At 37.9% G+C, this 17032-nt stretch overlaps 1 protein-coding gene across 4 annotated transcripts in view; it reads right to left on the bottom strand.

The window, feature by feature from the left end:
- The window catches only part of NOX4 (NADPH oxidase 4), a 128282-nt gene extending 113165 nt beyond the window's left edge, over window positions 1–15117 (bottom strand). For 2 of the 4 annotated variants that reach the window (XM_016206811.2, XM_016206812.2), the window contains exons 1-2: window positions 15022–15117; window positions 13793–13888 (exon numbers count right to left, since the gene is read on the bottom strand). In XM_016206811.2, the coding sequence (XP_016062297.1) occupies window positions 13793–13801 (9 nt within the window). In that variant the 5' untranslated portion in view covers window positions 13802–13888; window positions 15022–15117. Of the gene's footprint in view, window positions 1–13792; window positions 13889–14509; window positions 14612–15021 lie in introns of those variants that run through there. The other 2 variants (XM_016206810.2, XM_016206813.2) reach the window with 2 other exon arrangements.
- Between the last annotated feature and the right edge of the window lie 1915 nt (window positions 15118–17032).

Below are 17032 nucleotides of genomic sequence, written 5' to 3'. Positions count from 1 at the left end.
ATACTCACTACAGTACGATCTGGGATACAAAACCAAAAAGAAAAGGACTAAAGTGGCCAACAGGAGGAAAATGGAAAACAAATTACGGTACACATCATGGGATACTACAGAGATATTAAAAATAAGGTAAACTTGCATAAGGAAAATGAAATAATAATATGTGTGATATATTACCGAATTAGCAGTATATACATGTAGACATTGACACAGATTATATAGATGCAGATGGTTACTTCTTAGAAGTAAAGGGGATTTTCTAACTTTTTCTACTGTATCATCAGTATTCAGTATACAGAAGCACATTTTACTTAAATGTAATATATTTTAACAATTAAGCATAAAGAACTAACTGGACAAATAACAATAAAACTACACAAAAAATTAAATCAATTGGTTAATATACTTTGAAATTCTAACAATATTTCCAGAAGACATAATTGTAAAAACAAAGGGGATATTCTGAACAATTCTGTTTCCCCAGCATTGTTTAGGTAAGTAAAAGTAACAGAAGCCAACTGAATGTTCAAAAATACAAAGATGTTTAAGTTAAGTGTGTTTTTATTTATCTGGTTAAAAGTTAAAAATAAATAATGTGTGTATAACAATGAGTTTGTAATAACAGCAATATATCTAATATAATATTTAATTCTATATTTTAAAAGATTATAAAACTATTTATTCTAAATGATCATATTTTTAAAAAGACAACTTTTATTTAGAAAGTAAACCAAAATGTTATCAATGGTTATGTGTGGATGCTGAGATATAAACGACTTTTCTTTTTGGCATTTCCTCCCCATTTTCTATAATGAATATGAAAAATATTGAATCTAAATATAAAAGTCATAAGAAAAAATATTTTCTTAAAAAATAAAGTGAGAAAAGTCTGTCTTAAAAGTACAATTTGAAGAATAATATTATCTTCAAAGAATGAAAATATAAGTGGCATATTTCCTTTTATTTCTACTATTGTGCACTTTCCATTTTCCCCCTTAAATGCATGTATTATTTTATGCTGGAAAACACATGATGTTCTTTATGAAATTATCTTGAAAATATATTCATGGCTTAAGATAGAAGCTTTCATAAGAAGGACATCAAGCTGCTGGACTCTTCCAGCCTTTTGATAAATGAGAAGATACTCATTTAAAGCATAGGATCAATAAGATAGGATAAGACGAAATAGGAATAGAAATGAACAGGGAAGAGTGGAAGTTATAATGAGGACCATTGTAGCTATTGAAGAAAAAAGGGGGTTCCAAGTAATGTAAAGAAGAATTATCGGGGTAAAGGGAAAGCACAAGAGACAAAGTTACTTACTAATTCTTTAGTGCTACTATAATTTAATTGGGGCCCAAACATTAAATATCACTCAAACTATGGTTCCTTTGTGATAGGTGCCATACTATATTTCTTACATCATGGTTAGTTTTATGTGCTGTTAAGACACTTGGCAAACAGGTTCGGGGGGGAGGTATTTCAACATATATTGAAATATTAATAAAGAAAAACCTAATATATTGACATGAGCAAAAATATAAAATAAAACAAATGAACAATAAACCCTCCATCTGTGTGCCATCTTACAACCATCCTAACCTGGCTCAGTGTTTGAGGTTAGTACAGACTATCTATTATACTTTACAGTCCAGAAAGGGTTAATTGTTACTGTTGTAATTTATCTTTTTTTAATAACATATTCTATTGTATCCACCTAGGCTTTTAATGTTTGCTCCTATATTTATTCCATTTCATAGTATTTCCAAGTTTGATATTATATTTGTTATTGTTGTTGTTTCTACTGTCACTGTTTATATGGCTACTTTTCAAATGGTTAATATTATGGGCAATACATTAGAAAGAACCATATAAATACAAATTACTACATATAATACCTGATGCATCGGTATTCTGATAGGGATTGAATTGAATCTGTAGATTGCTTTGGGCAGTACGGACATTTTAATGATGTTAATTCTTCCTATCCATGAGCATAGTATATCTTTCCATTTATTTATATCTTCTTCAACTTCTTTCTTTAATGTCTCATAGTTTTCCAAGTGGAAGGAATTATGCTAAGTGAAATAAGTCATACAGAGAAAGACAAACACCATATGATTTCACTTCTATGTGAATCTAAAAAACAGATAATCAAACAAAACTGAAACAAACTCATAGATACAAAAGACAAACTGTTTATTGCCAGATTGCCGGAGGCAGGGGGTGGGGGGGAGGTTGATGGGTGAAAAGGGTGAAGGGATTAAGAAGTACAAATTGGAATTTACAAAATAGTCACAGGGATATAACGTACAGCATATGGAATAGTCAATAATATTGTAATAACTATGCATGGTGCCAGGTAAATACTAGGCTTATTAGGGTGATCACTTTGTAAGTTATATAAATGTCTAATCATTATGTTGTAGACTCACTAAAAAAAAAAAAAAAAATAGTGAAAAGACCCAAATAAACAAAATCAGAAAAGAGAAGTTACAATGGACACTATAGAAGTACAAAGGCTCATACAAGAATACTGTAAAAGACTATATGCCACCAAATTCGATAACCTAGAAGAAAAGGACAAGTTCTTAGAAATATATAACCTTCCTACACAAAATCATGAAGAATTGGAAAATCTAATTAGACCAATCAAAAGTGAGGAAATTGAAACAACCATCCAAAACATTCCAAAAAGTAAAAGCCCAGGACCAGATGGCTTCACTACTGAATTCTAAAATTCAAAAATTTAATACCTATCCTTCTCAAACTCTTCCAAGAAACTGAAGAAGAGGCAGTACTTCCTAACACATTTCATAAGGCCAACTGACAAGGATAGCACAAAAAAGAAAACTACAGACCAACATCTCTGGTAAATACAAATGAAAAAATATTAAAATACCAACCAAACAACTGGATTAAAAAATGGGCAGAGAACCTGAACAAACACTTCTCCCAAGAAGACATACAGATGGCAAACAGATATAGGAAAAGATGCTCAGCTTCACTATTATTAGGAAAATGCAAATCAAAACTACAGTGACATACCTCACACCTGTTAGAGTGGCTGTTACCAACAAGACAAGTAATAAGTGTCAGAGAGGCTGTGGAGGAAAAGGAGCCCCCACTCACTGCTGGTGGGAACGCAGACTGGTGCAGCCACTAGGGAAAACAGGATGGAGGTTCCTCAAAAAATTAAGAATAGAGCTACCATATGACCCAGCAACCCCTCTTCTGGGTGTCTAACCAAAATTTGGAAACATTTTTTAAGATATATGTACCCCTGCCAGGCGGGTGTGGCTCAGCGGTTGAGCATCGACCTAGGGTCCAGGAGATTCCCGGTCAGGGCACATGCCCGGGCTGAGGGCTGGATCCCCAGTCGGGGGCGTGCAGGAGGCAGCTGATCAATAACTCTCTCATCATTGTTTCTCCCTCTCTCTCTCCCTCTCCTTTCCTCTCTCTGAAGTCAATAAAGACATATTTAAATTTAAAAAAAGATATATGCACCCCTAGGTTTACTGTAGCATTATTCACAGTGGCCAACACATGGAAACGAGTGAAGTGTTCCTGCGACAGATGACAGGGTAAGGAAGGTGTGGTGCCTGTATACAATGGAATACTACTCAGCCATAAGAAAAGATGAAATACTGCCACTGGTAACAGCATGGGTGGAGCTTGAGAATATCATGCTAAGTGAAAGAAGTCAGAGAGACAAAGTCAAGAACCATATAATTTCACTCATGTGGGATATAAAACTGAAAGCAACAAATGAACAAACAAACAAAAATTCATAGACACACAACAGTATGGTGGTTATGAGGAAAAAGGAAGGTGGGGGGGAAGTTAAAGTGTAAAGGTGTCAAGTATATGGTGACATAAGAAGATCCGACTTTGGGAGGCAGACACAATGCAATATACAGATGATGTATTATAGAACTGTACACTTGAAAGCTCTATAATTTTATTAAGCATTGTTACCCCAACAAATTTAATTTAAAATTTTTAAAAAATAAAACCTACTGGGCAAAGTCTTTACATTATAAAACCAGTAAACTACCTTATAATACTTATACTATAAGAGTACACTTTATGTTCATGATGATGCTATTTGAAGTAGCAGGAAATTTGAGATAATTTAAATGTCCATTTTCTCTAAGAATAGATAAGAAATTGTGGCAGATACAAAATATGGAATATGCTGCAGCTGTAAGAAGCAAAAGACCAAAGAAACATAGTCCCACGGATAGACTTTGAAAACATAATACCAGGTGAAAAGATGAAAGAAACAGAATGAGTCTATGCCCAATACCATTTTTGTGAATTAAAAGAAACATGTACATAAAACACCAACAGAAGGGCACATGTCAGCACATTATTAGGAAGGCTGCTAATGTAGGACAAAAGAAGGGATTGGAAAATGGAGTGTGATAAATAATGAAATAATGAATGAGTGAAGAGTGAAGAGTAAACAGGGGCCTTGAACAGACCCATGAAGATAAGTGCTATGAACTGAGGTTATGTTTAAATACTCTGTATCTGATATCAAAAATCTAGTTTTTTAAATCTTTTGTTTTACAGAGAGGATTCACTGCTAATGTCTTCTGAAATTAGTCTTCTCAGGTGTACCTAAATCTTTGGTTTGCTTGACAGAAATTTTTAAAAGGACCAAGAAATTTGGAGTTAAAATTTAAAAACTAATGTGAAATGAAAAGCAATTAATTGTAAACTTAGATATTTTTGAAATTATAATTAGGAAAAAAAATAGTGTCATTTGCAAAACATATTTTTTAATTCTTCAAAATTAGAAATAAACTTATCTTTGTTGCTGGAAACCTTTAGTCATTAGCAAACATTAACAAATAGATTTCAACATAAAAAGTCTTAACTTCAACAATGTTCCCTGAAAGAAATGACTCTAGCATTGTCGTAAATGTGTTTACTACAACTTGGTATTAGAAAGGAAAGTATTGATGATAGCCACTCTTGGAGGTGTGAGGTGATATCTTATTCTTGCTTTAATTTCCATCTCTCTGATGATTAAGTGACATTGAGCATCTTTTCATATGTCCATTGGCCATCTGTATGTCCTCTTTGGAAAAGAATCTATTCAAGTCCTTTGCCCATTTTTTTATTGGATTGTTTGATGTTGAGTTGTATGAATTCTTTATCAGTTTTGGATATTAACCCTTTAACAGCTGTCATCAATAAATCCACAAACAACAAGTGTAGGTGAGGATGGGAAGAACAGGGAACCCTCGTGCACTGCTGGTGGCCTGCCGACTGGCGCACCCAAGATGGAAAATAGTAAAGGTACCTCAAAAAGTTAAAAATAGAACTGCCTTATGACCCAGTGATTCCACTTCTAGGTATAGATCCAAACAAACTCAAAATACTAAATCAAAAGAATATCTGCACCCCTTTATTCACTGTAGAGTTATTCACAATAGCCAAGATAGGGAAGCAATCCAAGTGGCCATCAAAGGATGAGTGGATAAAAAAGTTGTGCTACATTTATACAATTGAATACTACTTGGCCATAAATAAGAATAAGATATTACCATTTGGAACTAGAGGCTAAGTGAAGTAAGTCAATCAGAGAAAGACAGATAGAATATGATTTCACTTATAATGTGGAATTTAAAGAACAAAATAAATGAACAAACAAAACTGAAACAGACTCATAGACACAGAGAACAGACTGATGGTTGCCCGAGGGGGTGGGTATTGGGGGACTGGGTGAAAAAAGTGAAGGGATTAAGAAGCACAAATTGATAGTTACAAAATACTCATGGGGATGCAAAGCAAAGGGAATATACTCAATAATATTATAATAACCAAGTACAGTGCCAGGTGGGTACTGGAAATAGTGGGGGAACACTTTGTAAATTACATGACTATCTAACCACTATGCTGTACGCCTGAAACTAATACAAAATAATATTAAATGTAAACTACAATTGAAACTTTTTTTTTTTTTTAAATAGAAGCATCACTTTTTTAGGTGCTTATACTCATTTTTTCCGCATCTTAGTGAATCTCCTCCTTTAAAAAATCCTGTAAGAGAGAAATTGGATGAAACCATGCAAAATGGTCATTTTTGTAAATCAAAATATTTCAATATTGTTTTTATGTAGTTCAATTTAATAATATAATTCTCAATTTAAAATTGAGAAAACTAAGGCTTTGAAGATTTCAATAGTTACTTAAAGACACAGTTGTTAAGAGGTAAGGTCAGTATTTCAACTAAGGTCAATTTGTGTACAAAAATCCATGTTCTTTTCACTACAGTATAATGTTGCCATTGATAAGTTGGAATTTTCACAGGTATTACTACATTTGAAATTTAAGCTTCATGCTTAGGAAAAGGCAATAGACACTTGGTTTTAACTAGAATTAAAATAAATGTTATTCAAGACTTTAACAATTTAAGTTTTGGATATCTGTAATCTGTGGGTTAAACAAAATGCATTTTCTCCTTTAAGCATGGCACACTCAAGCTTTAAAACCAGTACAAGTCTAAGACATGTTTTCTTGAGGAAAACCAAAATGAAGGAAGCCTTGTAGATCCATTATGATCCAGGGAACTAAACTCTTCCAAGATTTTCACTTGAATCACTCTTTCACTGTCTTACTTTTTTTAAAAAATGTACAAGATCAAATAACTGAGAAGTTCAATGATGGGTTCTCCATAGGACGAGCCAAAGCCCAACCCCCAGAAAAATTCCATGTTAGGCAACAAATGTCATTCCTACAATGCCAAACAGCAAAAGCCATTTGTCAAGGAGAACTTTTATATTGAAGCTCTACATTCCTGTGGTTTAATGTGAGTCACTGTTTTCCAATTGGAGTCCATTAGTGTAGACCACTGATGATGTTTGCTTGGTTTTCCCTCTAGATATTCTGAGCTATGAAAAAAAGAAAAAGAAAAATGTATCTTCACCTTTGTTTGCATAACTAAAATCACTTTATAAATGTGCTCTTGGACCCAAGCTTTTCAAACAAGGAGAATTAAGAAAGTTCAAAGAGATCCAAAGTAACCTATCAAAAGTAACTTGGCCAAGAAAAATCAGTGGGTGGTAAAAGCACTCATCACTCTATCTCATCTGTATTCTCAATAGATGGTTCTTATTTTCTTGTTCCAGAACTCTCTACTTAGGGTACCCTCACCCACCTTGAAATCCATGTTCCCATTGGAGATGGGGTGACAGGAGTTCACTCAGGATAAGATGTTAATTGGAAGGCATGGGAAAGAGAGTATATTGGGGGGAAAGGAAGTTAACAAAGAAAATCACAAGGATAGCACGGAGGGAAAAGAAGCTGGCTTGGATCCCTACCACTTCAGATCCTTCCAATGGACCTGAGCTTTCCAGGTTACATTAAACAAAATTACTTGCAATTTGAAATCAGCTGTTTGAAAATTGTAACATCAGAAAAAGGAATACAGTCAGAAAGGCTTTCACCATAGGTAATTTCATTAACTTTACCTTAGTGTTGAAGCACCCGCTTAAAAAAAATCTGATATATAAAATGCTTTCACTTTGTGTACATCCCTCATCTCTTCTTGCCTCAAGCTACATCAGACCTCTAATTTTCTTGATGGGTGGAGACCTTTAACAATTTCCAAATCTACGAAAACCATTAAGGTATGTGTTTTTCCCTGGTAGAATATGTACTGGATTTATTTATCCATAGATAAGAGTCACTGTCAAATTCAACTTTCCCATTTCTAAAAATGTAAACAAATTCTATTGCTCATGAAAAGTCCATCTTCTCCTGAAGCCATCTCCTTTCTCTTTAGTCCTATTATTAGAATGCAACAGAAACTACTTTTCACAACAATAACTTTTAAGCACATAGTTTGACTTTGATCACATTACAAAGATGCATCAAAACATGGGAACTAAGAGGTAAAGTAGGCTCACTGCCACCTAGGTAATTTACCTTCATACTAAGGTCTCACTCTTGTTCATGCCTTAGCATACTTATTAACTAAAACGTGCCACAGGCATTTAAGACCCCATTTAAGTAGTTGATACTGTAAATGTAAAGCATATTGGGTGTTAAGAGCCAAATAACATTTTTTTGTCATGAAGATGAAATCTCATTCCTTTGTCCAAACAGTTCTTTACGACTCCTAGATGAGCTCTGATATGGTACCAAGGCTGGAGCCTTAAAATCTGGGAGGAATGAACAGAAAACAGAAAAGCATATGATAACAACCATTTCTTTTTTTTAACATCTGTGATGCTTTCAGTTCTTCAAAGTAGTTCTGTATCCATTAGCTCCTCTAATCCTCAGCATAGTATTCTGAGATAAGGAGGGTGGTTTCATCATGTTTCACTGCCCACAGGGCAGTTAAGTGAAGTGTTGAATATGGCTATAAAGGGTGAGAGAAGAGGGAAGGAAAAAGAAAACCTGGCATTTCTGGACCTTTTACTATATAATAGGCTTTATGAAACTTTAATCCATGAGAAAGTTATTTATAATTTCTGTGCTTTACCTTCCTCTTATGTAATAGAACATACCTTGTAGATTAGATATGACATTGACACTGAATGTATAAAAAATTTAACACAATGTCTGGCCCATGAGAACATTTTAATGAATGTTGGCTCTATTATTATTTATTTTATTTTTATTTTTTAAGTTTCACAATAATCTTGTGAAATAGGTATTATTTCCCTTGTTTATCTATTGAAGACTCTAAGGTTTTATGGAGATTAAAAAATGCTCTTTTGAATGAAATGCACTCTACATCAAGCTGAAACTCCAAGCAGCAATCATAACCAAGGTGCATAAAATTTGTGCCAATTACAAATATCAGCAGATAGCTGATATCAGGGTCAGGGAGGCAGCCAGAGCTCAAATGAAGGAAAAAATGTTTCCCTGTCCTACCATCTGCTATATGTTCAGTAAGTTCCTTCCATCTTTATATTGTTGTAAATTATTTTAATATTTTTACTTACAAACATAAGTAATTTATAATATTACTATTTAGTACTATTAATATTATTAATACTATTAAAACTAAATCATGCTACTCAGTATTTACAATAATAGCTATCTTTTGCTAAGTGTATGTGCACCAAGTGCTAAGCATTTCACCTGCATTTTTGTCATGTCATCTCTACCACTAACATAAGAGGAAGGTGTAAGCCTGACTTTACTGATGATTTAAGCTTAGGCTCAGAGAAGTAATCTGTCACAATCATAAAGGAATATAAATGCCTGAGCCAAGATTCAAACTCCCATGTAGTTCCAAAGTCCATGATCTTGTCAAAAAGGAATTAGAGTTGTTTGATTTTCCTCCCCAGAATTACCTAGGCACTTAAAAATCAATTTTATGATCAATGAAATGCTTAGCATGATGAACTAGAAACACTGACTAGACTTAGAAGACCTACCATCCATATTGAGCTTTCCAGTGAGTCTATAAAAGAGGCATTTAACTATATATACCAAGTTGATCTGTCTAATGAGATAAATGAACTGGAATAATCCCCAAGGTCCCTATAACATTCCACAGGTCAGCAGGCTCCTCTCCCTTAGACTGGATGTTCCATCCAACATACAGCCTTCAGAAGGGTGAGGAAATAAATTTCTGTTATTTGAGCCACCCAGTCTGAACGGAAGCCGGAGCAAATTAATACAATAGGTATCAGGATACCTACTAACTGAACAAGTCTGCCTCAAGCTTAAGAATAAGAAAAGAGAATCCTTGTGCACTCTTGATGGGAATGCAAATTGGTGCAGTCACTATGGAAAGCAGTGTAGAGATTCCTTACAAAACTAAAAAATGAGATTATAAAAGGACAGAGCAAAGAACTGTGTCTAGTACACAGTGTGTGATTAATAAATTATAATAGTTGTTATTAGGGTGAATCACTTGAAATGGCTGGTACTTGATTACTTTTGTTCTATCAAATGGCAATTCCACACAGTTTAACCTAATGTTAATGTTGCAAAGAGGCAGAGGCCGCAATGGTTAAGAATATAAATTCTAGTACCAGTATGTTTGGGTTAGAGTCCTACCTACCTCGGTCACTCACTAGCAAGATACAAAACTTCTCTAATTCAGTTTCTTAGCTGCAAAAGTAAAAATATCTACTCCATAGGATGGATGAAAAAAATTAAATAAATTAATCAACACAAAACTCTTAGATTAATGCCTGATACTTAGTCCTCAATGAATGCAATCTGTTATTGATATTATTAATGAAATGAAGGAGGTATATTTGAAAATCTCTGAAATTAGTTCCAGCACCCAATTCTATGCTGTTTTGGATGGTGTCAATAAAAGAGAATTATAAAGTGGCCATTTAGCTCTATAAAAGCTAAAATATTGTGGAATGAGGAATCATTTAAATAAAAATGTCTCATAATCCCTTAACAATTTGTCTGAGACAAGTCAAACAACTGGAATGCTGAAAATGTGTTATCTTAGGGAGAAATCAATAATTTTCCTTAACTTCTTAAGTTTCTAAACATCTTTAAATAGCATTCCACATAAGATGAAAAGCTAGAGGTCTATTAAGTGTGGAGTTTAATATGTTCCTGCATAGGGTCATAGAGTTGTTCGTTATAACAGCCTAACTATTGAACTGGCAGGATCGACGGATCAGAACGGTAACAAACCCACTAACTCAGTGGGTGATAGTAAGCAAATCACTTCAACCTCATTTTTCTATTTGGGAAAATGAGGAAGAAGTCTAAGGTATCAAAGTTCTCTTCTAAGTCTAAAATTCTATGAGTCTCTATTGTAAACAGATTAAGAATACAGTGATTGCATCAAAGTAATATAACCCATTTCCCCTGTCAATAAATAGGAAGTAAATTGTTCTCAAATAGCAAAATGTTAAAAATAAAAGGAAACAAAAAAATATACTTAGTTAAAAATATCCCAAGTTAAAAACACAGTATTTTGTGTAATAAAAGGAAAAAAGTTAATAATCAAGCCTTTTCTGAAATTGACAGGAGGCATATATTCCTTCTCAGCAGAATTAAAGCTGCCTAGGCCAGCAGTGAAACCAATACCAACTTAAAATCCTAGGTCCACTGGTCCAGAGACTCAAGACTCTGACCTTAAGAAACTCACAGGAGATCAGATTTCTGTCTCAGAAATATGTTATGATATAACTCCTAGGACTCTTGAGAGGGTAAATTAGTTAATGTTTCTAAGTCACTTAAGGGATAATGATTGACCAAAGAAAGACGATCACTGTGAAATCTGAAAACACAACAAAACACTCAATGCTCACTACATTTTTCTAATTAACCTAGGTATCTCAATAAGAGCTTAAAAAAAAAGATCTTCAAGATCATGTCATAGATCTAAAATAATAATTGTAAGACAAAGCAAAAAAAAAAAAAAATTACATTCTCATCATGGCATCATAAGAACAACTAGGCTAAAACTGAACAGTCCATACACATATGTCAGTTTTGTGGAAAACATAAAACCAAGACACATTGAATCTGGTATCATGAAACTCATTCTCTTCTGAAATTAAAAAGTTTATATCAATTAAATGATATTCTTTAATTGTTAAACTATCAGAAATACAACTCAAACAGGTGAATATGAATGTGACGGTTTCTATAGACAGTATCCTGTTAAATTGCTCTGACACTTCAAAAAATTTAAGGAACAAAACTTCTCAGAGTTGGTGACAACACATTAGTACTTTCCATTAAAGTACAAGCAACTACATTTTCCAATACTTGAAAATAATCGAATCAAAAACAGATTTCATCTTAAGTAATCAATGGAGTCCTTAATTTAAAAAGTAATGTTACCCCAATAAACTGAATTTTTAAAATAGTTGTTATGGGAAGATGGAGGAAGTTATTGTTTGGTTGGTTTGGATGTTGTTTTGACTTCCCTCAAAAGACTTTTTTTCCCTCTTAGATAATTTTAAGATTCCAATATTCACAGCATGTCATAATTAAACATCTTCTAGGAAGTCTGATTAGCACATTAACTCAAGCATAAACCAGCTGTGCCGGTGTTGCCTCCAGGTCTGGATCAAACCAGTCTGGGAAACAATCATGAAGAAAACTCCTACTAAGACATATTAACTCCAACATTATTTTATCTTCCATCATTTAAGATCTTCTTTTCCCTGTCAGCTCTTACGCAATTGTTTTACTCCTTAATTTTGGTATGAGAACAGCCACCTAGCCTACTAGGAATAAAAATGGATACATCAGCTATGAAAATTAAATACCTTTACCTTCATTCTCAAAGGCTCCCACCACCGGATTAGGGAGAAGTCAGAGATGTTTTTATGGTTACATGCCAATAATTAGAGCCCACAACTTCCCATCCAATATCAGCTCCTATTTTGAAGAGGGGGAGCAAGAGGGCTACCCATGCTCTGATGTCTTTTGATTGTACTGATTGGTGGCTAGTTGTTTGCTTTCAAGCAGAATAAGTGCATTTGGCCGTAAGGTGAGACTATCTTCCCCCACAGTCTACAATGTGCTGTCCAAAATAGTGGCCACTAGCCACACATGGCTCTCGAGCATGTAAAATGTATACAGAGCCACCAAGGGACTATATTTTTAATTTTATAAGTTTTATAAACTTAAACTTAAAAGCTGACACTCACTTGTGTTATTGGAAAACTTTAAATATGTCTGGAACAACCTGGATATGTGAATCTACTGTATCATCCATAAAAGTTTCTGAAATCTAAACACAGGTCAAAGTATTTCTGATGAAAACTTAGTGACTGAATGGTGACATGCATAAGTGTAAAACATATGCTATATTTCAAAGAATCAATAGGCCAAAAAATAATGTAAAATATCTCATTAAGAATTTTTTTTTAAAAGATGGATCACCTGGTGAACACTTCAATCTATTGTAATACTTTGGTTATATTATTTTAAATAAAATGTATTACTAAAGTTAATGCCACTGGCTTCTGCTTACTTTTTAAATGTACTACCGGGAAATTTTAAATTACTTATGACTCATATTATATGTCTATTGGGTGGCACTAATAAAAAGTAATAATACTAACCAGTGACGTAAGTACCTGAGATGGGCCAGTGACATCGTTTAGAAAATCTGTGTAGTAGGAGAAAAAAGCAAAAGGCCGGAAAGCAGTGCGTTCGAATCCAGCTCTGAGGGACTTGAGCAAGTCATTCTGCTTCCTTAGTCTATATTTCCCCGTGCGTAACATGGGAAGAATAGTTTACTGGCTTAAACAAGATATTTGCAAAGTGCCTGGCCTATCATCGGCCTAAATAAACCGTTGACGAAATAGTTGTTTTGCAGTAGATGGCAGAGATTTCAGACAACTACTAAGAACTAACTGCTTCTCAATGTCAATGACCACTGCGGCAGACACAGAGTTTGTGAGAAGGGGCAGTAAAAGGGAACACTGCAGAAATCCCTGGATGAGCTGATGGGCAGGGCAGGCTGAAGTCTCCATCAGCGAAAACTCCACGCCTGCCTGTCATCGCCGGTGCTCCTGCAGAAGCAGGTCCTTCAGGGCACTCAGCAGCTGACAAGAAGTAGCAGCTTCTCCCAGGCCCTCCTAGCCTCTTCTGAGGGCCTCACCCGCTTCACCCCAGCAGATATGACCCTCAGGGCTTAGAAGGGTCGGTCACTTTAACCCCGACGCGTATAAATGATAAATCGAGAAAACTTGACCACTTTAGGGATGCACAAATATTTCAGAGCGGACAACCAATGTTTCTCTCATGAATGGAAGGACTACCCAAGGACCTGTAGCAGGGTCTGCCCACATCAAACATTCCAGGAGGTCACCCAACTCCCACTTACCCCCAGCATCTGGTGGAGGTAGTGGTACTCCGGCCCTTGATTGTACTGCAGGAAGGTTTTCCAGAAAAGCAGGACGTTCAGGGAGAGCCAGATCAGCTAAATCATAGGAAAGGAGAGAGGAAAAAAAGTAAACATAAACATTACCTGAGGAATGGCAACCTTAAAGTACATCCCTTGGACACAATACTTTAATGGAACCCCAAGGCATTGAAGAAAGCAATCTGAGCACCCCTCCCAAAAAAAACCACAAAAACCCTCAGGTCGCTGTGCCCCTCAGGGGAAGCGTCTGGACCGTCAGCAGGTCCCCTGAAGGGTCTCAGACCTCCCTCGCTGCACAAACTGGGACTCAGACATCGGCGGCATCGCCACGTCCCCAGCGCCGTACACTGTTACAATGTAACACCAAGGAGAAGCAACCGGGGGAAAGGGCAGGGAAGGGCGGTGTTTAAAGGGTTAAGAGAAAGTCGCGTCCGTCCGAGCCCTTCTCCCGAGCTCCCCGTCCGCGCTCCCGGCAGCGGGAAAGTTCCCCGCACGGGCAGGAAGGGCGGGGTCGCTCTCATCCCCAGGTACGCGGGGCGCAAAGTTGGGAGAGCTGACAATGGTGAAATTCGGGGCAAAACTCCCACCTCCAGCGTCCCGCCCGCGCACGCTCAGGGCAGGGATCGAGATCTCTGCGCGAGGGACCCAGCGCGGGGACAGCCCGGCCCGCCATCCTACCAGGCAGAGGAGTTTGACCCCGTCGTTGTCCAGCCAGCTCCTCCAGGACACAGCCATGCCGCCCGCCCGCCCGCCCGCCCGAGAAGGAGCGGCGGCGCCCGGGCCGGCGGTTCCAGGAGCGCGGGCGCGGCGGGGGCGGGGGCGGGCCGGGCCGGAGGCGGGGAGGGCGCTGGTCACACGCTGAGTGCAAGCCGGGAGGCCGGCGCCCCGCCAGCCCGGGCGGGGTCTGCGCCCCGGGGCCGGGTCTTCCGGGCGCTGCGCTGCGCGCTCGGCCGCTCCGGGCGCGCGCCCCCCGGGCCGGGCCGCCCGAGCTGCGCGGGGCTGCACCGCCGCGCGCGCCCCTTTGTCTGGGGCGAGCTGCTGCGGCGGCCGCTGCGGGCCGGGGCGTCGGGGGCTGGGGGCTGGGAGGCGTCCCGCAGCCCCGCCTGCCCCGCCCCGGGAGACAAAGATGTGGGGAAAGACTCTCGGACTTAACGGGGGACGCTGGCCTCCCTTCTCGCGCGCACACGCACCTAGTTCTTTGGGACAGGTCGTTTTCTCCAAAAAAGTTCAAGTCCAAGCGCCGTGGTGACGGAATGAAGGCCGGAAACAGCCTTTTGTGCACCAGCGCCCCCCGGCTCCGGCCCACGCTCGGCAGCTCATTGCACCCCAAAGGCCCCCTCCCCAGCCCACGCCCGGCGCCCCTCTGCGCCCGCCTCTTCGCCACCCGCCTTCCCCACTCCAGACCACGCCGGGCAAGCGTTTAAGGAAACCCTGAACAGAGAGAGCCCAAAGATGACTGGTTAAAGACGACTAATCCTCGGGGGCTTCAGGGAAGTTCAGGTGTACCCCGCTGAGGAATCTGCATTTTACTACCTGGGACCAGTCTGTGCAGTAACGGGGATCCTCTCAAGGTTGTCGCAGACAGAGCCCAGGGCAAGGCTGAGAAGAGCGTGGGACTGACGCAGGGCACCTGGCCTGCTCTGCAAAGCGTCAGAGTTAGGGGAGAGAGAAAACATCATTCACACGGAAGAGTACCTGAGGACAAATAAGTGTCCAGTACATGTTTGTTAAATCGGGAACTTCCCAACATGGACAACTAACAAGTGGTGGAAAAAGTAAAACCATTGGTAGTCTAATCTCATGGCTTTCAAGGGGGGTTTTTGTTTGGGTTTTTTTACAAAATACATATTACAACACATGCCATCCTATATCATTGAAACTAAAATTTCATAAAATCGTACTTCCTTTACCAAATGCAATGTACTTATCTCAGTTAATTTCATGAACTGATTAATGGCTGATTCAATTCAAAATTTGAATGATCCATATCGAATCCCAGTTATATTTCACCAAGTTCTTTAAGAGTCTGTGCTCTCTTTTTGATATATGAGTTTCCTGTTTCCTGCATGATAAAATCCTGAAAACTGTCCCAAATCTTCCTGGAGTAAGGGAGCATATTATTTATAAATAAACGCCCTGCTCTTATTAACCATGTGGTACCTAAAGGGCCAGAAAAAGAGCACACAGACAACCCAAGGAGTAGCCCCACTGAAGGAAGTTCACATTCTGGGACACACTGATGCTCCTCAAAACTACATCCCTAAGTAACCATTCCAGAGCCATCATTTCATTAGATAGGAGGTGGGGAGGGTCTAACACATGGTTTGGTTCTTGTCATGAGTTGAGAGGAGTGAAACAATTGAAGAAGAGTAGAATAAAAGACAGTATTTTAAAAGTTCAGCTACTTCCAGGAAAAGAAAAGAATCTAGCTCTCACTGTGTACACAAGTGTCAGGCACTGTCCTTGTTCCTTCATATATAAAATCTCACTTAATTCTCACAATAGCCATGTGGATGTCAGTGCTACCACTTTAAAAAGATAAGGAAACTGAAGCTCAAAGAGACTGAGAAACATTCTTGAGGGGATGGGGAAACAGGGCAACATTGGTCAAAGGGTACAGACTTCCAGTTATAAAATGATTAAGTTCAGGAAATCTAATGTGCAGCATGGTGGTTATAGTTAACCGTATTATGAGAGAGTAGATCTTCAGTGTTCTCACCGCAAAAAAGAAATAGTGACAATGCGAGGTGATGGAAGAGTTAGCTAAAGCTTGGATGACAATCATTTCACTATATACGTGTATCAAATCAGCACAATGTTACATGTCAATCATCTCAATAAAGCTGGGAGGAAAAATTATGTTAATTGGAATAATAGCATCACAATAAAGATGAAATAAATAAATAAAAAGAGAAAAGACACTTGCCTGAAATGGTAAAATAGTACTTGTTTATGGCTCAAACAACCCATAATCAGATACTTTGGTGAAACCCGTTTGTAAAATGACAGAATGCTAAACAAATGCCGATTGTTATCCTTTTCACTATTATAGGAGGTCTGTAAGAGGGGCCCAGGATCCGACTGTTTCTGTTGCCTTACAAGGAAACGATACTGGAAGCTATCCCCAGGAGACAGAGCCATTGCCCTGTTAAGTATGAACTCTCAGTATTGAGTTTCTTTTCAATACAATTTTCTCTAGGC

This window comes from Miniopterus natalensis, chromosome 11, assembly GCF_054644295.1.
Source record: "Miniopterus natalensis isolate mMinNat1 chromosome 11, mMinNat1.hap1, whole genome shotgun sequence".
NCBI lineage: Eukaryota > Metazoa > Chordata > Mammalia > Chiroptera > Miniopteridae > Miniopterus > Miniopterus natalensis.
Note: the sequence above shows the minus strand (reverse complement) of the source record. Positions and strands in the feature narration are given on the sequence as shown.